The sequence below is a fragment of the Neopelma chrysocephalum genome, unplaced genomic scaffold (genome assembly GCF_003984885.1).
Source record: "Neopelma chrysocephalum unplaced genomic scaffold, ASM398488v2 Primary Assembly neopelma1_97102, whole genome shotgun sequence".
Taxonomy (NCBI): Eukaryota; Metazoa; Chordata; class Aves; order Passeriformes; family Pipridae; genus Neopelma; species Neopelma chrysocephalum.
In genome coordinates, this window is record NW_020925744.1 from 4446476 (window position 1) to 4468687 (window position 22212).

Genomic DNA, 22212 nt, shown 5'->3' on the forward strand with positions numbered 1-22212 from the left:
TTACCATGGATTTACATATTTTGAACACTTGAAACACTGAACTCCTACTACATATGTAGAGGAAAATTTTTAACTTATGAAATTTGCATCTTTGTTTTTGCAGACTAGGATGACATTCACAGGGGTTTGATGTACATACTTGCCTAAACACATCAGCCAGCTGAGCAAGGAGCCAATGATTGTGCCAATATTTACTGTAATTAGCTATTCATGAAGGCAAGCTAATATCAGAGACAGCCATACAAACATGCAAATTTTCATCACGTATATGAGATTTCCTAGTGCTGGTAAAGTGTTTGGCGCATATAATTTGGAAGAATGTATCCAACTAAGGGAATGTACTGTATACTGCGTAACTGGAGAAGTTGCCAAATATTCGTAATACATTTCTGAATACACAGTACATACTGCTGAGTTTATGGAAAAGAACTGCTTACACTTAACATGTCCCTTTACTTATAGTAACAGTTTTCCACCTTCAGTGCCACTTTACAACAGCTGTGCCATAAGCAACATTATTCCCCTCTTATTGTCAGAGAAATCAATTCAAAACTGAAAGCCCAAGTCCACTGCCAGATAGGAGCTCTTTAATATTTATCAAATACGCAATCTATATCCAGATCCCACATAACATGTGCTGGTCAGAGCATACTTCTAAAGCCTATTAGGTCCAAGGTAGCAGTTTCCAAACAGGTGGTATAGTGACTCAGCATCAGACATGCCAGTTCTCAGAGTAAATTGCTTTCATCAAGTTAGCACAGCACAACTAAAGACACCTTCTATGGTAACCATAGATCTTCTCTTCCAAATGGTGATCTCTGCACTTGGGAGACCCAAAGAGGGATCCCAAATATTCCAACATCTAATTTTTCAGTTTTAAAAGAGTATGCATCTTGTTTTTCTTTATCTATTTTAAATGCTCCTTAAATGCTGCCTTGAACTCTTCATAAATCTTCATGTTGCCTGGATTACTAGTTGTGAACAGCTGCTGCTCAGAGTGAAAATCACCACTATATTTTCTCTAACAATGTTGCTTCAACAAGAAAAAATGGAGATGCCTTAATAAGCTCAACACCCTCTTCCAAAATTCATGTGAAACTCTGCATCTTCTCATTTAGTATCCACCTGAGAGCAGTTTTCCAAAGTATTCAGTGTCATTGACTACACAAGGACTGGTGCAGGGCTTTCATTTTGGCATGTAGTTACAGCCAATGCCCCAAAAATATAAGGAGATAATAAACCTTTAAGGAAATGTGTTTTGATATGCTAAAAATGTTCCTTTTTTAAAAATTAAGACAATCATTATCAATAAAGTATTTATTTATGGACATTCATTCAATCTTTAAGTGGTTTAGGTGCTTTAGAAAAAAATGATCATCAATTTATTGCCATGCAAAGTGAATCACAGAAATTACCAGTAAAATGCCTAACACTATAAATCCTGGGGAGCAAAAGCAAGAGGAACAGAATTAACACGCTGCTCACCAATACTACCTTCAACATGCAGTGCAAGCTACAAGAAATGGAGTGATGGGGGGAAGAGAAAAAGTATTAGAATACAAGGTGGGGAAATAAAAAATAGCTATGTGATCCATGTTATATTTTTGGACTGCTTCTGACTGTAACATAGGATTTATGAATCTAAATATAAAACAGAAGTTGGGATGGAAAGATGTGCAACTTTTTGCTACTACAAACGGGAAAGAAGAGTAGAGTCTGTTTTCCTTTACTTATACAGACATTCTAAGAATTTTATAACAGCAGTAGTAGGATACTTATGAAATCACCTGTATGAGCTGAGAGCGGTGAATGAGGCCGAGGCAGAGCTGGAGACTGACTACTGCCCATCAAACTCTTCCTGTTACTTGTTCTGCAGCTGTGGGCAAAAAGAGAGGAAAGAAGACATTAGCATCAAAAATATAGGACATACCACACATGGGTGTTTTGAGATTCTGCTACTGTGTTCCTTGACTTCCAGTTTTCTATTAAAAAACCAGAGCTATTGTTTATTTTGTAGGCAGGTCCAGGAAGTCTACAATCATACTGGATAATGGCAAATGCAGCAGTTTCCAAAGAAAATGGATACTTTTCAGGCCTGCACATTTGCTGTTCTATGCAAAGACCAGCATTCCCCTGTAGAGTCATTAACAAGATGTTCTTCTCTGGCTACAGCTTATTTCTCTGCCATACACTTTTTACAGAATATAAAAACAAACAATATGAAATATGGTCTCAAGCTTACAATCACCAACGACTAAAGCTATTTCTGTTCCATGAACTGTAGCTTGAAATCACATGCCAGAGAGAGCAAGATTTATCAGTCTGAGAATGATAATTATAAATCTAATTATTGAGATAGTTTCACATCTGTGCCTTTTGTCAATGGAACAGATGATGCCTAGGAAGATGAATGCATTTTTTTACTCATACACTTTTCATCCTCAAAGCCACTAATTTCCCATATCACAAGATCATTAAATGAGATAAACAGTAAATTAACACATCTATTAAACTTGGGAAAGGAGGCACTTTTCTTAAATACATCATACAGTTTTTATATGTTTGTTGGCAGATGTGTTTTTCTTTTTCCCGTTCTCTACCATAAAGAATATTCTCACAAACATAAATCCCCAACACTCCATCATTCATGTAGCAGGAAAATATTATCCTGAAGTGAGAGACCCTAGCTGTGTATTAACTGAAGTGCATATGCTAATGTTTACAGCATTGCAATCAAAATTTTTCTGTAAAGGTTTAAAAAAACCCCAAACTACTAAAACCATTTCATTATCAGAGCAGGTTCCAACAGAAGCAGATTCAGATCACAATTGTAGATGCCTCAAAAGATGAATTTTGTAACACTATGATCTCTATGTAACAGCCAGAAAGCAAGACTGATTAGTTTTTATGTGGTATAAGTTGAATGAAGTGCAAAAGAATGGACAGAGTTTAATAGCAAAAACAGTTAAGAAAAACAGATGCTAAAGTAATTCAAAGTAGTACTGAAAACAAGAAAAATAAAGAAAAAGATAAAAAGTTAAGTATGAAAGCAATATAGAATTTATTTACAATACTTTTTTTAAGTCAAACTTCAAGATCACTCTTCCTTTGGAAAATGTTTTGTGAAGCAGCAAGAGTGTCGTTCCCAACTCTTTAAAGAGTTAACGCAAAGTTCATTTGCACATTGCAGAAAGTCTTGCCATATTACTTAATTATTTTATTCAATTAATTAATTATTTAACCCATGAGTGTATCATTACTGTAGACCCATGTAAGAAAAGAATGCACAAAATTATTCCAATATTTAGATTTAGACTACTGGAAAAGTCATAACCTATTTAAGACATCCACTGCAATTTTTAAGCCAAACAAACAGAACTTTTTAAATGTGAGATTATATACAGAATCTGTCTAGATTAAGTTCTACTTTTTCAATCATGGAACTTGAGCAAATATTCCATATCCCATTACACAAAGTTGCATTGTTACCCCCCACCTCTAAATTTTGTCCAGTTGAAGTGTCATATTGAATTCTGCTCTAATCTAAGAATGGTCCAAATTCTTCCTTCTGGCTTCACGCTATGTCACTGCATTTTTATTAACAAGCCTGCCTTTATCTGCTACACTTGTTTTAAAAGCTTGAGTAGCTGTTCCTTTGCAATTCTCCAATCTAAAACTGAACCCAGGAGAAACTTCATATTCATTAGATATTCATTAAAAGACATGCGAATTGCATCTATCCATGATGATGTGATGGTATCACTACATCTGCGGTGCAAGCTGTGGTTAAGAGACCCCATTAGGTGCCTTTAAAGCAGTTTTGCACAGCTAAAGTTTGGGTTTTAAAGAACCACCACATCTCCTGTCAGAAGAATGAAACACATTTTAAGCACACAAATTTTAGGTATCCTTCATAGACTTGGCTACAGGGATGATTCCTCGCCCTTACTTATCATTTGCTCTTCCTTGTAGAAATTGAGACTTTTATCACTTTTGCCAGAATTTCTTATGTAAATAATTCCTTGTGTTCATTTTTACACTAATATTCAAACTTTACATTCTTCAGGTGAAGGTGCAATACCGTTCACAAATCATTACCTAAGACATCCTATTCAACTTATCTTTAATTTTTGGAGGGTGTGGATTTTTAAGAACTATTTCTGAGGAGTATGATGGTATTACCTTAAACTTAAAAATCTCAAATAATGAGAAATCTTCCCCCCAACTGCCATATAGGAAAAAAATCTTTGCTATTTGCTCAGATGTGGCTGCAGCTATATGGAGAATTTATCTTGTCATGCTCAAATGAAATGTTCTACTGAGAAATAAAAAATAAAAGATAAGTAGTCTACTCTATTTTTCTTACCAGTAAGGTAAGACACAACTCTCTGCATTACAGGACAAATTCATCCGAGAGCTCTCACTGGAGGCTTTGTTTTTCAATTGTGTTTCACAAAGATTTTGAAACAATGTTATCCATTCTGTGTAATCTGTGAAATACAATTCCTTCCCAAAAATACTATTATAAAAGAGGCATTTTGTGGATGAAAAAAATAAACTTCAGGGAACCCTGAAAGATGATCTAAGCTGCCAGAACACCAAAAATGGGAAGCAGGGTGGCTCGAAGGAAGTATTGAAGTATTACTTACTGAACTGTATTTAACCTTAAAACAGAAATCTTCTGTATACAAAAGAATCTCAGAAGTTAAAACCATTCTGCAGGCAAAATTGTTTTTTTCTAGATCTCTGATCACATCAAGTAACTTTCCTCTTCTATTGTCTCCATAAAACTATTCTTCTCCCATTCAAATCTGACAAGATAAAGCAACTGAGAAGAGGCAGCCCTGAAATAAAGCCTCTTTGTCTGCAGGAAAGTTATAGCACTGCAGGAACACTCTACAGCAATTGTAACTTAGGGAAATATAAACCTCAGTAAACCACAGAGTGCTAGCCTCAAAATGCAATTCTCTAACCCTTGGATTTCATGTTGTGATCAGGTTGCATGCAAAGAAGAGACTAGCAAATCAGACAGTGGGTAAGATGCAGAGTTTAGAACACTGGGGGGGAGGGGGAAGGAAAACCTTATTTTTCCAAGAAGAATAAGAGAGCAGGGAGAACAAAGAACAAAAAAATCCAGTCAGGTTTAATAACTAAACTTTGGGGTGCACACAAAATTTGAACAGAACAGAAAATTTACAGTTGTTGCCCTTCGCTTTCTTCTCTGCCCCAGGAACATCCTCCCTGGACTCTATTTGTCCTGGATGACTACCTATCTGAACTAGTTGACATTACACCATATCAGCAGTGCCCTGGACAAACAGCACTCCTCCTTATCTTCGAATCGAATTCATTTTTTCCCAAATCCCCCCCTTGACAGGTTCTGCCTTACCTCCTACTCTCCATCACTGGACAATCCCGCCCACCCACACCTCTCCTCCCCACCCTATCTTCTCACCATATCTCACTGGAGGGGAATTCTTCTTTCACCCCAGCTCCAGTATCAGGCCCATAAATCCAAGTTGCTTCTCCAGCCGCTACAGACAATCTATGTTTCCCATGAGAAGTACTCATGATAAAACACGTAGAAGACACTACATAGATATTGCTTTGTGCTGAACTTCTTTTACAACAAAGGGTGAATAGCAGCTGCTGAAAGATGCAATCCAGTTGCATAAAATTTCATTACTTACTTGCTTGTTAAATAGCCACAATTCTTCCCATATCAGACAAAAGACCTTTGGGCAGAAATGAGGGGAACTGCTAGATTGAAATCAGCAAAGCACAAGACAGAAGTACTAGTAGAGACATTTAAATAGAGCTACACTCCACAAGCTCTTCAACACTAAATACTTCAACACTCCTCAACACTAAATAGAATAAAGAGTTGAAGCAGAAATACAGCTCTTCTAGGACAGACAGTAGTTCATCCAGAGGTGAAAGATTAAATGCAGGTTTCCTGACAAAGTAATTAAGAAATGTAATGAAGATGGATGTGGACTGTAAGCTATTATGACAGTTCACCACCTTTCACAGTCTATGCTGAGCACACACCATCTTAATTTTGGTATTAGTGTAATATATAGCAGTCGAGCTGAAGGTAAAGATGAAAAAAAGAATTCTCTCATTCTAAGAGAGGCTGCAAACAGTTCTTCACCCAAAGAGTAGATGGGCACTGGAATGGGCTCCTGAGGGAGCTGGTCACAGCACCAAGCCCGAAGAGTTCAAGAAGTGTTTGGATAATACTCTCAGGCACACGGTGTAACTCTTGTGGATGGTCCTGTGCAGGGCCAAGAGTTGGACTCGATGATCCTTGTGGGTCCCCTCCAACTCAGCATATTCTGTGATTCTATGTAGACATAAGAGAGACAAATAATGCAAGACCAGCCATCACATAATGCTCTAGGGATAGAAAAGGTGGTTATAACTTCTCTGGTGTTAAAACTGCATAGTTGAAAACTACCTCAGCAGGAACATGCTGTTCCTAGGAAGACTTGAGATGTGGGTCTTTGTTTATACAGGAAAGTTAAATTAAGTTATATTTCAGTTATATATAGCTTGTTATGAAGCTAGCTAAGCTATGCCTTCATAATTATTGTCTTCAGCAACAGCAACACTGGAGAGTCAACACAGCACATAGCACTTAAAAACATTAAAACATTTAAATGGAATTTAGCTTGGTTTGATTTGGGGTTTTGGTTTTTTGTTTGTTGCTTTTAAAGAAGCCTTTTGCATTAAAAAGCAGTTCAGTGAGTATTTCCAAGCTCTTCAGAATTCAGACAAGTTCTGTGGGACATTAACTGGAACAAATGCAAAAACCAGCTGTCATGAAAAGATGAGATATTGATGCTGCAGCAGCTCCCTTGTCAAAAACAGCCTTAAAGATTGTATTTGACGAAGCATCTCCAGACCTAGAAAGTCAAAGTAAGACAGCCTGCAGTTAACACCAGTGCATGCCCAGACTGCTTTATGGAAGAAAACAAACTGTGCAAGAATATGAACACTGAATACTGTGGACTTAGGGTTACATGGGGAGAATCAACAGAGTCCATCCGGTGGTAATCACTGCTACCCTGGTCCAACTTATAGCTAAGAAAGACCAAAGAGTAAGGAAGCAAAGGTTTACAATTTTGAGAGATATTTCCTAATCTGAAGTAGTTAAATTTTTAAGGTGCTGCAATCATTGAGAGAAATCTGCAAACCATCTGAATACAAGTAAAATATACCGTGACTATCAACCGTAATTTTCATCTCATTCTTTTAAAGGCTTTCAGTATTTCACACTTATATCTATTTATTATCATCTAGGAGTATTTTCTGATATATTTGTACTAGGCTGTATGTCTGCATATACACTCTCCAAATCTGCTACATGCATATAGACAGGTATATAAGCATAAACATGTACACCTTCGTATTTACATGCATAAAACACATACATACATTTATATAAAGACACGTATCTAAAATCCTACACTTAAAATATCACACACAGCACCAAACTTCTATTTACTATATATCTTATTCTCTGTGACAAGTTATTCTACATTAGTCTGTACCAAAATAGGAAAAATAGGGTACTAGGATTTAAATTTTACATGTTGTAGTGTAGGGATTCAGATTTTTCTCTTTTGTATTTAAGGTTTAGTCAACTTAAGTAGGGTTAGCTTTCTTCTGAAGAAATGTCAAAACATAATGAACACGACACACCAACATGAAGAATGCAGCTGCTGGCAGCCCTCATTTGGTGGTTTGTCACGAATTTTTGCAACACTACAGCAACCGCATCAATTTTGGCTATTGTCCAAGTAAACATGGGCAATAAGCTATGGGTCCTCTCTAGGTACTCAAGAATGTGTGTCCAACACCCTTCTCCCCACTATTAACACCAACTACCACCATGCCATCAGAACTTCACCTTTCCTTAACTATACAAAAGAAGAGACCTTAGGTTTTTTCTTTGTATTTCTAAAAAAAGAAATCTACAGCAAAAATAAAAAAGTGCAATCAACTAGATGCATAATCACCTTCTCCATGGACTATCTAAAGAGTTCAAATGCATGCAAGACAGTAACATTGCAAAAACAGCCACCAGGAAAAATCAGAGCATTGCAAAAATATCTGCCAAATCTCAAATGATCTGACCTGAGGAAGGGTGTCTTTACAAAGACTTCTTACATTGTAGAAGGCCTCTCAATTTCCACCACTTCAGAGTATTACAACACAAATAAACCGATCCTTCGTTATGCCTTCTCAACTGAACTTGCTAGTTAGATGTGTGCAGGGTATTCAACTTCACTGATTGTGCTCACTTTTACTGTAAGCAAGTTCAACCCGTAATTTTTTTTCTTCTCACACAGCAGAAAAATCAGGAGTTATAAGAAATCAGAATTTCTTCTACAGAATTAAAATGGTGTACTTCTATCTGTTCCTTATTCTTCATAAAACACCTGATTCACTTTTAACTTACATAATTAAATATCTCTATAGTAACAAAAGAGTACTAAGCTAACTACTAACTCTATATTTGTACAATATTCAAAAAATAGCTGCACACAAGTTTGGTCTTTAATACAAAGTGAGAGCAGGTAGAATAGTGCAGACAAAGAGAATGCTCAGGATCATAAACCAGCCCACTGTGCAATTCCGCTAATTATACATAAAACACTGATTTTGCATCTTCGCATCATACAATCCATTGGGAACATGACAATGGGATCATTTAAATGCCACTGCTTCTTGAATTTCTGTTTTGTGTTCTGAGAAGGGACATAGATCAAGTTATGAGGTGAATAGCACATTCACAATCATACCGAGATATTTAACTAAATCCTTGACACAGAAATACTATTCATTCTAAACAGAAAGGTAATTAGGAAGCCAGAACCAGAAGTAGAGGAAAAATATGCAGTGCTGGCCTAAATAACTGCTAAGTTTGATTATCTGTATGTTACATAATTCAGGACATGTAAAAAAAGGGTAGAAATGCCTAACTGGAAAAAAAAAAATAATTATCAGGAGCCACTGTGATGGGTTTATAATATTTAACAAGTGCTATCTTAAAAAAAAAGTGTCATACATCACAGCTATTAAGATCAAAGTGTCGTTAGTTTGGAGGTGTTAACCAGAGGAACTAGTGCCTTGACTTGCATAGTAGACAACCCTGCAGAAACTATTTGCATTAGACAGGAAATACCCTATTTACCAGAGGGCATGCCTACCCAATGCAGACAGAAGGTTCACAAAAGAGGTCTTGATGTGCTCCTGGCCATTCCCTGCAGTTTCACATTAACCTGTATTACTCCATATTTTGACTCCAGACTACAACCTGTTGGTGCATCTCTTGGGCTAAGAGAATGCAGCCAGACATTTCCTACCAAGCTGCAGAGGCCAGGCTGGGGGCAGGATGTTCCTCACTCTGCCCCATTGCTGGTTCTTAACAGCTTGGGAGAAACTGGGGAGCAGATGGAGGTGAATCAAGATGTTGGATGCCATTACCTCTGGAGCCTCCGCTCCATCTCAGCCTGGAGTGCTGTCTGCCAGGCCACAGCACAGACACTGTCATAGGCAATGCCTACCACTGGTTCTGTGCCCGGTTTGCGAGCTAGGCTGGTGCCCTCTCACTGCTGCTCACAACACAAGCAGGTCAGACTCGGAACAGGAGGTAGCTGAGGGATCTCCTCCTCACCTTTCCATTCCCAGTTGATGGGGAACAACAGCCCTTTCCACACTCACACTGAACAGAGTAATCAATCTACCGGCAACTTTTACCCAGTCAGGATCTTCAAAAAACCCCAAACTAAAGCAATAAACAAATGTGTCCTGTTCCGGTCATATTTCCTTTGAACATTATCCATTCAGACTCAAGGACTAATCACAGCCAAGTCCCCAGGCCACTTCAGTACTGCAAGGGAGCCAAGCACGTATCCTGAGTTTTCTGTAATTCTGGCTGAAACAAAGGCCAGCAGAGTTCAGAATTTAGATAAAACCTGGGAGTGTCTCCAAACTACAGACTGAAGACCTGTTTTTCCAGTTATCTACCACAGTGAAAACCTGTCGCCTTCTCCCCAGCTTTCTCATTCTGTTTTCCACTTAGACCTACCTCCTCTTGGGTTTCTTTGTTTCTTCCTTGCTGGTGGCTTTCCCAAACACTACAGCTTTGAGCATCACTGTTCATAACTTACCATGTACCTAGGAATCAGTGGGCCAGGATGATAAACCAAACAGACCTCTTCATAGCACTGAACACGTTCTTCAAATAGCATGAAGAGTAGGTTCTCTTGGCTAAAAGTTGCGTGCACGGTATCAATAAAGTCTCAATGGGTTAAAGTCTGCTACGTTTTGAAATTATCACAGAATCACATGCAGCCAGCCTAGGAAGTCTGCTTCCTCAGCAGATGTCTTGAGGACACCTCAGAAATGACCAGTCTGCACCCATCAGAAAACCTTATGTTGCCAAGGCTACTCTCACATAAAAAGAATCAGAAGCCTATTAAAACAAAAGTCTACACAGTACCCTTTATCACATGAAACACTGTCCGCTTTGCACTGCATGCCAGAGACTCACCCCAGGAGAAAAGTCACTAAAAGACAAGATCCTAGAAATATTTTTTCCTACATTATTTCACAGTGTTTTCAGGACAGTTTTAAGCTTTCTTTTTTTTAATTTTCCACACATCTGCCTAATTATTTTTTCCTAATAATCTTGAAGTACTACAACTAAATTAATCACCTCCTAAAATTCAAGGATAGGAAATTAGGAGCTTCTTGAAGTAGATAGATTTCACAGGGTTTTACTTTCTAATCCAGTAGTTATCTTCTGGTTTAATCCCTAAACTAATTTATATCCACAACTAACTCCTTTCTCCTATAATTAAATAGAAACAATTCATTTTTACTCAAAAGAGTGGTGAGTCCAGAGAGGACAAGACTGCATCTTTCCTCCCTAGATGAATCTAGTAGCTCTCAATCTCTCAAAACTAAGAGGGTGCACATGGTGGATTAAGGGTTTTGTCTTTAAACCTTTAGCAAATACTTCCAAAGACTTCAGGGATGAACAGGTGCAATGCACCTGACTGAATGAAAACTACACAGCAGATCAAACCCAGTAGGATAAGAGTCTGAATTCCTTCACTCCTCCTTGCACAGGATTCCCACTTGGGCAGGCAGAAAAACAAAGGAAGGAAAAGCATTTAAGAAGGACAGTCTCCAAGAGGCACACTCTCCCAGTAAGAGCATAAAGTTATTATTTAACCTCTTGAGAACCATAAGTGAGGATACATGTTTGCAGATTGGAAAGCATTGCACTGATGAAGCACAGTTGTCTACGGAGCATTTGACACATGAGGGAAATGAGCTTCATCCCTTCTACTGCAATTTGGCATTATTTGTCAAGGTTTATCTTCTTTCTTCATACATATATGAGAGTTGCCAAAATTTTGCAATAAATGCCTTATTTTAAAAAATGCAATCTAAGTTTGCATCTTTTCTTTAAAGAAATCAATACAATAACAGGAAAAACAGTCCTGTTCCCTTTCATTTCTTATGTTTTAAAAAAGGCAAGAGGCAATATTATATAACTAAAGCATCACACTTTCTATACAAGCAATAAATATTTTGCAATTAATATTCTGTACTGTCTTTTGTTTGCACATAATTAGTCAGTAATGCATAAGCAGTTAATACACTGGACTTAAGGAAATACAGAAAAAACCATGTAAAAATACAAAACATTATTTAGGACAAAATATGAGTGTTTGAAAACTATGCCCTTTACTGGCTAGGAGACTGAATATGAACAATTAAGTGGAAGGCATTCAACCTGAAAATGACGTCTGTTCCCACAAGACCTCTGGCAGCACCATCAGTGTCCCACATTTGAGTAAGTACACACTGACTGCAGTTCAGAAATTCAGTTTGCAAACAGAAGGCCCCCCTCTCTTTACTGAGATCCACATTCTCCATCCCTCCCCCTGAGAGTTGACCAAAAGTTTTTTAATTAAATCATAATTAGAGCATCTAGAAGCATTATTTTCCCAGGGGAAGGTGAAAAAAAAACAACCATTCACTATGGCCATTCAGCTATTGTTGTCTGCTGAGCCTGCCGCAGAGAGCATCAATTAATGCCAGTTATGGTGGCTTTCATGAAGAGGCTGTTTGTTCTGTAGGAACCAGACATCTGCAAAGTTATGCTAAAATGTAAGCAGCCAAACAGTCCATTGTCATAAGACTCCACTACATATATAGCTGCAGCCAGCAGGGTGGCATTCCCCAGCCATATGAAGTTATAACAAATTAGAGTCTATTTTCCCTTGGAGTTCCCAAACACAGCTATATCCCTTTAACAAGAAAACAACAAATACCCAATATAACAATGGATATGTCTGACCTAGCTTTTTTCCCAGATTAAAACTGAGCTTATGTAACAGACATAATTGTTTTTGTGTTGGTTTTTTTTATTATTTCATGAATTTAACAGAATAAAAATGAAGTATGTGCTGGCACAGAGCTGGCACCATTTACAAAACTACATCAATCTTTTCTTCTCCCCACGAACTTTAATTAAATATACGGTATCTACAAGAATTAGCTGTGTATCTAAACTGGTATAGTTACAAGAGCATATTCTCCCTTCTACTGATGTAGAAGGTTACACCATAGCATTAAAGTCTTTTACTGGTTCAGATTTTCCCAGAAGGAAACAAAAATGAACCATGAAAATACTATCTGTCTTTTTCAACTGCAATTGTGTACTAACAAAGCTGTGTCAGCAAAATTAACTGGCTAGTTACAGCTCAAATTATTATCCCTGTATAAAACCCAGCATGTAGACTAGGTCTGGGAGCAAACCTCAGCTCCATATGGCAGTACACCTATTGAGGAAGGCAACCTATTACACATGCAGATCATCACACGGCTTTGCTGCAAAGTCACAGTGAGGTAATTGGAAATGTCTGAATAATCTCTAGTGAAGCAATTCAAACATTTCCAGGCATAGTCATCAGCAGGGATGACAACACAAGGCCTCTGACATCCACTCTATTTTTATTTTTTATTTTTTTGGTAATGATTAATCATCAAGCACCACACAAGGCAGGAAAATCAGATGACTTCTGTGTTTCAGTTTGCTGTGACAGACCCACACTATATATACATGCACATTCATAGTACTAAAAATAGTGTGGCACAGTATTAAAAAAAAGTTTCAGTGGCATATCTTTCAAGTGACTGGATTACTCAGTGAGGTCAGAAACAAATTATCTAGGCCATTGCAAACAAAGTACTGATAAAGCATTCATATTATGTCATCAAACGTTCCCTTCCTTTTGACACGTTGTGCCACTTTAATGATTCAACTATTCAAGTCACTGAATCACAAATACTGTACAAGTTTAGAATCCCTTAAGCCTATCTAACATAACTTTTCTGGAGATCAAAACATGGTAATGCTGGGTTGCGATCTTTTATATAGGGTCTGAGAAGAGACGATGCATTATCCTGGGAAAGGGGAATCCCTCTTCTCTGCAATGGTATACTCCAAGTTCTTTCCCACTGCTGGTGACCCAGCACAACTAAAATGTAATACGACTTTAAATGCATCCACATGGTTATGCCTAGTGAAAACCTGGTGAGTGAAACTAGAAAATCAGAAGCATCATTCTAGCAAACAATGCAAAACAAAACAAAACAGTATACATTCAACACTACAAGTCTCAAGCAGAGCTTTAATGAAGTGAAACGTACCTTCATGAATGAATCTGGTCCACAAAGTCTATTCATAGTACGTCTTTACCAAGAATCACATAAGATTGATTTCTCATTTATAGCTCTCCTGACCACTTCAGTGGTCAATAACACCTTATTTTCTCATGAAAATCCAACAACACAGAAACAAGGCCAAAAGAAAATTTAAAATTAACTTTTATACCTAGTATACTTTCCATACTAGACCTAAATCTATACATCAATACAGTATCCCACAAGAATACAGAGAAAAGGCTAAACAGAGCACAGAGTATACAAGCAATTTTTGAAAACAAATTTTGCATATACTTTGTCCCATAAAAACACCCATACCAGGAAAGGAGTATTTTACCACCAATGTACTAATTGCTCACAAACAGAAGTAGGTCACAGAGGATTCATGAAAGCAAATGCCAGTGACTCAGTGTAGAAAGAAGAAAAGGAAGAAAATGAAGCAAGGATATGATTTATAGTGTGTAAATAGCTATGAGCTAATAGTGTGAATAGGAACAAGTTCACAACAAAGATTTGTTTAATTCACCCTGGTGTGTCAAGAATGAAGTATCACATAAAATGACTAGTAAAGCGACATCCACTATAGAGACAAAAAAGCAAGCAGTGGTAATTATAATTAACATTTTGTTTTGAACACATCAGTTAACTTACTGTCCACAGCCAGGACAGTCTACAACCCCTGTGATCCAACAGCAGCAACAGCTTTAGGTGCCAAATCCAGCAGTGCTACTCACAGTAACAAGAACAACCTGAGATGCAACGGGAAATATTACTTGTCAAACGACATAACACACGAAGTTAATATGTGTTTTAAAACTTAACTGTTTAAACAATATCTGCTCCAATACAAGCAGAATTGAAGGCAAACTAAAGGAGAGGAAACCAAAGTGAGCGTGTTGTCAAATGTTAAATGGGATAATATAGTACTTGCAGTTAGTCTTCAAGTTCTGTCTTCTGGATTCATACAATGCCTTGAAAACTCAAGAGTTTTCAGTCTTTGAGAGTAGGCTTTTATTGTTGTGGGGTTTGTTTTTTTGCTTTTTGGTTTGACAATTTTTCTTGGAAGTTCATGTTTCAAGCCCTATTTGGCAATGGAGAGATTTAACATGAACCCTAAATATCTAAAAACAGACAAAAATTACCTTCTATCCATGAACATTAGAAAATAAAGTGCTAAAATCTATACAATAGTAATGAATTCCAAATAAAACAAACGCTGTCTTGGATGCATACAAAGTTGAAGAGTGCAATTCAGTGTACAGCCTTTCTTCTTTATACATCAATCTCTGCAAGCATTTTAGTATTACATAAGTAATTAATAATTAATTAGTAATAATTAAATTAAAATTTAATTAGTAATAATTAAAAGTACCTCAAGATTTTATAATCTTGCAAGAACAGATCTGTATGGCTTTTAAACTTCTGTTAAAATTCCACAGTGAAGTAGCAGTGTCTGGGACCGTGGAGGAGCAAATCAGAAAGGGAATATGTCTCCAAGTTGTCAATGAGGAGAGCTGAAACTCTCCTACAGAAGGTGATTTTACATCAAGTCTTGCTGTTTATAAAAGGTTAATTACACAAAAGCAGTTAATTTGAACAAGTCACACATTTTGCTTCCACAGGTCACAACTATTTTGAATTAGAATTTGTGCCTATGACTTACATTTGGATTTAGACCTAAGAGACACTCAAATTGTCATTAAAACAGTAAAAATAGAATCCATAATGAGCAAGTTTCCCCCTTCCCTCAACCATGTCTTTAAGTACCACTACATCACATCACATTTCACAAATCCTCTAGGATATATTACTACCCTAACAAGTAACTCTTACATGGACAAGGTAAGACCCAGACTTTTCACAGTTTTCTGTAAGCTGTACTACCACAAGGTTATTGTCATCATTACTATTCTGAGATTCACATCAGTGATTCCATCACTGAAAGCAGTCTTGCAGATTACCAGTCATCTTAAGCAGCATGGATGAGGAAACCAAAGTTGAATCCACACTTTAGGATCAACTCAGTAGTTTTCACAGACGAATACTCTGTTCCACTGAAAATGCACTTTGGCATAACTTCCACACACTGTCCATCTGACATAGTGGAGACAGGTTCAAGTAGAACTACAACACAGTATTCTGTGATCTTCTACCCTTCACAGTAGTAAGGAAGAACGCGCTGAGAGTTTGAACACGAATTCTTCATTTCCCATTTTTTGAAAAATAGTCCCTCTAATTGGTTCAGTAGTTTAATCAAACATTAGATTTTCTATTAACAAAGGCTCTAGCTCAGCTTTTCAAATAATCATTACAAATTACCTCAAACAGACTACATTCAGCTTGAAAGCCAAATGTAGGCATACCTCTGAAAGACAAATTAATGTCCGCTAAAGCCACTTCCCCAAATGTCTTGCACATAAAAGAATAGACACATTTGTGGATTTATGCTTTCTTCAAATCGTAACTGTAAAAACTACCACTTTGAAATTAAATGATAAAACATTCACATCAATCAATGTTAACATAATCACATGCTTTTTAACAATCTCCCTTCTATAAATCCATAACTAAACATTAAATAAAAATGATTTTTCAGTCTTTCAAAACCTCGAGAAAGTCTGTGCAGGTAATGGTAGCATACAGCGCAGGAGAGCTGGACAACTAGTTCAATCTAGATATGGGTGTGTGACCAATTAAAAAGTGACTGATTGTTTTCTCAACCTAGCTTAAATTGATCACATAGTTCTGACTTGTTTTTATGGGAATATATAATCTCTAGCATGAATCTAGCTGATACAGGAAAAACACTGAAATATTAAAAAAAAGACCTATAAAAAACCCAAACCCAAGATTCTAACTGGAAAACTGGCATACAGCAATTTGGTGAAATAGAAATGCAATCTGATCATCTCTTCCTTCCAAAGTGTTTCATTAGGTTCCAGATTCCTTTTTCCCTTCATATTTTTCAGAGAAATAGCATAACTCACTCTCTCTTAGTTTTTCTTTATTGGTATTTTCTTCAGTAAAGAAACTCAAACACAAGAGTAGCACCTTCCCATCTATCTAGCATAAGAAAGGTACAGTATCATTCTGCTAAAATCTGCTGAAATACCAAGAGTCTCTGAAAGACTGAAGCTGGACCAAACATTACATTACTGATACTCATATGTTTGATATTAGTTTAGCAGACAGTCACTGAAGCATTTCCCACTCAGAGCTCCAAAAACAAGTTAGTAATTCCAGAAAATGACATTCTGCTTTTAGGTTCTGAATACTCACTATGTTATACTAGACATATTTTTGAAACAGATAACGTAGTCACTCTCTCCAAAGGGCAAATTCTGATCTACCTATTCACTAATGTCTCCCACCACACTTTTTCATGAGTAAAAAAGTAGAAATGTCAGTCATCAGTGTTGGAAACAGGCATCATGCTGCAATGTGATACAAAGATACACGTCATATCCGTTACAAGTCTAGCCTTAACAGTCCAAATGCCTGTAGCAATACCACCTCATGCAGTGATTTTTTCACATCTTGGGCTATGAAGCATTGGGCTAACTAGCTGCTGCAGGAAATGATGATCATCTCCAAGTCAGAGCTAAGCACGCACCCCAGTACGGTGCTGCAAGGCATAGTGCTGTTTTGCAGATGAATCTCGGCTGCCAGCCACATGAGATCATTAGAGATCACTGCTTTTAGTAAGCATAAGGGTAGTCAAGCACATGCTTGTGAAAAAACTTACTGAACATTTAGAAACTCAAATCAACTGAATGCATTTTCTTCAGTCCTGGGTTGCTCTTCAATATCTCAACAAGCTAACTGAAGAAAAAGCTTGATCACTTTGACAGCTAATTTGGGTTAAACCCTGGTCACCTTAAGCATTTCTCCACCAATGCTTAATTTAAAATCAACATGTCTTTTGGTAGAATAAAGCTCCTGAAAACTTCCCTAACTAACAGAAATAAGTCTGTTACATACTATGTATATACAATTCATCATTCAAGAGAACTTACCATCTCTGACAAGAAAGTGAAATAATGATGATTTGAGAATAAATTTAGCAATACGTAACTGTCTAGTTGAACAAGTCAAATTTTATTAAATCACAGGCCAAATATAAAAAGTAGGTAAAATTCAGAAGGTTATCACCACTGAGTATGCTAAGAGAAGCACAGAAGTTCACTCTATTTCTTCAGGCAAACAGGTGGCCACAGTAAAGATTAGAAGTCAGACATTTAAGGTACAAAATCATACCTTCAAGATACATAAAAATATTTTAAATTAAAAAAAGTACTCCTTATAGTTCTATAGTCATTTTATAAATTCAGTGTGCTGGGAGAAGGGAAGAAAAATAATCATTAAGACTTAAGCTTAGAAACTGCTGTCTTAAGAGTGTTCCAGAAGGGTACGGGATACCTTCCAGCTTAGTTCAAACAAATCAAATCAACTGAAATTAACCCTACATTATACATTAGACACTTGTTTGAAAACCTTGGTAACCACTAAATTCACCAAGTACATTAACACCATTGCACATTTTCTATTCCAAAATTAAAATGCAGCAAATGTGTGAAAAAAATAATCTGCAGCTTCGTTTTCTACAAATAATGACTGGATCTCTCTGTTCTTGAACACTGTACAATGATTTCAGACTAAAGCCTTCCTCCTTTAGGCTGCAATGAAGTGAATTTGCAGAAACTCTGAAAAATGTAGAAGGCAGTTTTGTTCCAAGACTTCTATAAGAATTTTGAGAGTAGATCTGTCATAACTGAGGAAACCCCTCATCCTCTACTTTCAGGAACAAAATCACTCGGTCCATCATACAGAAGAGCCCAATGGGGAAAAGCAGTATTACTTCTTATGTATGCAGTTATGCTATGAGTCCTCATTGTTCTCCACATCATATGAGCACAACAAATGACAGGCTCCACTCAAAAGAGCTTACACAAGCCCAAAAACCCCAGCTCAACACAAAGACAAGACAAACATTTCCAACAGGTTACCAGAGGGTGTGGATGAGGTAAGGTGACAGAATAGGGTGTGCTACACTTTTTGGCCATCAGGAAGAGTAATCACCTCACTACTCATCTGGCCCATTAGCCCATTAGCTAATTTAAGGTTTCTACTTGCATCACAGACTGAAGGGTCAATGTTCAGAAAGGAGAAAACCACCAGTTCTGTAGCCTTCCTTTTTTTTGGAAAATGTCTTAAGAACACCATAGTCAGAGGCTTCAAGAAAAAGGAAAAAATGGGACACTGGTAAAAAAATCCTAGTTCCCTTCTAGTAGTAGCCAAGTCACAAAGCCAGGAACAAATTCACCTTCACATCCTTTGTTTTCTAAGTTTTTTATGAGGCAACAGTAGCCCTCACTTTTGACAGGACTTAAAAGAATATATTGCCTAATAAAAGTAACGTTAGTAGATTAACAGGAGTTATCAAAAAAAAAAAGACAAAAAGCAAATGCCTTAAAAACGAAAAATCTGATACTGCTCACAATTTATCCTAAGCACACGAAGCACCACATTCCTTTCAAATCATATTACAATGAATTGTCTTTTAACTACTTGGACTTCAAGTGAAGTCCTATATTGGCTTGTCTTCACTTCTGTTGAATAGCCGTATCAATAATATTTGCTGCCTTTGCCCCAAAGATGGTTATCATCAAATGAAGTCATCCATTTATGGTTTATGACTTTTATGTTTACAGAACCTTGATGTCTATCAGAAAAGTGGTTTTATAAAATAATAAAAAGTTTGCAGAAAAAAAATCCCATATTTTTAACAGTACAAACTGTTCAGTTGAAATATCTGTAAACATATATGAAAACTAGAATGAAAGTTGTCTCCATCCTTGCTTTTAGTTGTGCAGCATTATGTGCATTGCTACTGTGACTTCAAAGAGGGCACTGTGTAAGGCAGAACTCCAAGCCAGTTCTCAAACTCTAATCCTTTCTCTAACATTAAAAATGTCTGTAACTATAAAGCAGAGTTTTTTCATATGATCTTTTCCTTAAAATTGGGCAATTACACTGAGTTTCATAATTCTGTATTTTCTGTTACATGCATGTTTAATATGCATATTTATATTAGAACAGTAACACTTTTGTATAAAAAAAAAAGTGTTTAAATTGTAACTTCAAATAATCTGAAACCTGGCAGATATTAGAATATTCTACACGCATATGGTACCCCATACTAAAACAATACTCAGCAACAAGTCATTGCATTAGGTGCCAGATTTCTAATATGCACTCGGTGTTCCTGACGTTTAGGATGATCTAGTTCCCGGACTCTGGTCTTCTGATTGTCCGTACTGCATCTGTTTTACTTCATTCCTGTACCTTTTTTTTCTTGTAATTATCTGAATTAACTACAAGGTGACACCTGGGAACAGCTCTACAGATAACTTCGTAAGAGTCTCCATGAACAAGACCAATGGGGCACTTTTGCCTCCCACTGCACTACAGGCTTCCAACAACTCCTCAGCAGGACACATTCCTTCATACAACTCCCATACACTTCCATCTTTTCAGACAGTCCATTCCACCTATGAGAGAGCACACGACTTCCTCCCACCAAAACTTTACACACATCCAGCATTCCTACAGGGACCTGGGGCAAGCACTCTCACAACACACAGAACCCAGGCTGTGCTGTCAGCCGGTCAGCCAGCTTCCTGGGGCAGTTGTCTTTTAGAAAACACAATGTCATTGTTCCTTCAGTATGACTTAAAGGGGAAAATAATTTTTTCAAACCAACTGAGGCAGAAAATGCAGAGAGTCCTTTGGACCTCTCTTTAGATAGCTTCGTTCTATTAATATCCATCTGGTGACCCCTGGACTGTATTTAGGCAGTCACAGTCACAAAGAACATAATGAAAAATTTTTTATGTCTATAAAAAGACTGGCGCAATGTCTCCAAGGCCATTACTAAGGTTAGTGTGAGAGACAATAGCATCAGCAATAAATTAGTAGTGGTAAAACACAGCTCACTTAAGGAACAACAAGAAACAAAAGAAAGTTGGCCAGAAAAGTGTCAAATGTTTCAGATTTTGCCAAACTTGCCAATGATTAAAGAAGCATGTTACCCTGTCTGGGAGGGCCAAATTACTAAATCTCTATTACTCTGTGTCTTATTTCCCGTAGGCTGTCAGAGTAGGTGATCCTACTGGTTTCTTCTTGCCTTATAATTTATGAATCAGAAGGAGGAAACACATGATGGTTAAAAGGTATTAATTTGTAGATAATGTTGAATGCTTAGGTCTGACCCACACGAACAATTTGCATATTTTAAAAAATAACCTAGGATATTCATATACTCTAGTATGTTTTGTATTTCCTTTACGGAGAAGGGAAAAAAAAGCCACTTGCTCTTCTAAGATTTGAAGAGGTCACATAAGTAGTAATTTGAAGAAACAATTTTCAAACTGGAAAAAAAACCAAAAAACAAACAAAAAACAACCATCAAACAAGAAAACAGGAAGAAGGTTTATTTTTGTTTTGAAATTTTTGCCACAGGTAGAAATCAAAGCCTTGCAAAAGATGATAATATTCTGACATTTGGCAAGACAGAATAGCACTTCTGAGACACAACCAAGTAGCAAGGAAAAACTAGATAGAAGTGCATCTCCCAACAGAACTCATGTTCTACAATTAGTCATACATCACAAATGGAGAGCAGATGCCTCCAAACACAACAGTTCAATGAAAACACAGTAGAATGGCCAGAGACGAAGCCAATCACCAATCCTCAGGTGAGAAAAAAAATATATCATGTAAGCTTACTTAAAAAAAGTGTTACATATTTTCTTTGTTCATTATTTGGTGAATGCAAAAGGAAGATTCTCTAGTAAGACCTGATAGTACAGTGAACTGATATAATCATCCTTTTGCATGGGGTGTTCATAGACAAGGCAAACAGAGCATATTGGACTTGTCTGACTGCTTTTGCTTCTACTACTACAGCACTTAGGAAATTCCCTTGACACACCCATGCAGAAGAACAAGCTAGACCCTAGACTCACTGAAAAAGCAAATCTGTAAAACAAATGTACACAATTTAGTTCTTATTAGTTAAATCCAGGCAAGTTAACAGTATTATCACAAAGGATATTAGTTAATTACGACTTCTCACTGAATAGCACTGTCAGATGAAGGAGATTCTGTTCAAGCATCCTCTTTCCACTTTCCAAAAAAGGGAATAAAAAACCCCCAGGTATTGATTTACATTATGAAAACCATCCTAACAACAAATTCTGGTAAACATAAATAAAGCTGTTGGTAGAAACATATGTCTGATTTATTCTTATCATCAGTATCTAACTTCCATTTCATCAAGGACTGGATTTCAATGGTTATGCTTGAACTATGTAAAAATCTGTAAAGATACATTTATCAACTAAAAATTCTAATACAGATTTTTGCCTTTTCCCAGTCAGGATGAACTGTAATCAA

General features: G+C 36.9%; 1 protein-coding gene across 10 annotated transcripts in view; it reads right to left on the bottom strand.

Moving 5' to 3' along the window:
* Positions 1 to 22212, bottom strand: part of MAST4 (microtubule associated serine/threonine kinase family member 4) — a 292509-nt gene that overhangs the window by 69722 nt on the left and 200575 nt on the right. For all 10 annotated transcript variants that reach the window (XM_027671419.1, XM_027671417.1, XM_027671423.1 and 7 more), the window contains one exon: positions 1788 to 1876. In XM_027671419.1, the coding sequence (XP_027527220.1) occupies positions 1788 to 1876 (89 nt within the window). The remainder of the gene's footprint in view (positions 1 to 1787; positions 1877 to 22212) is intronic.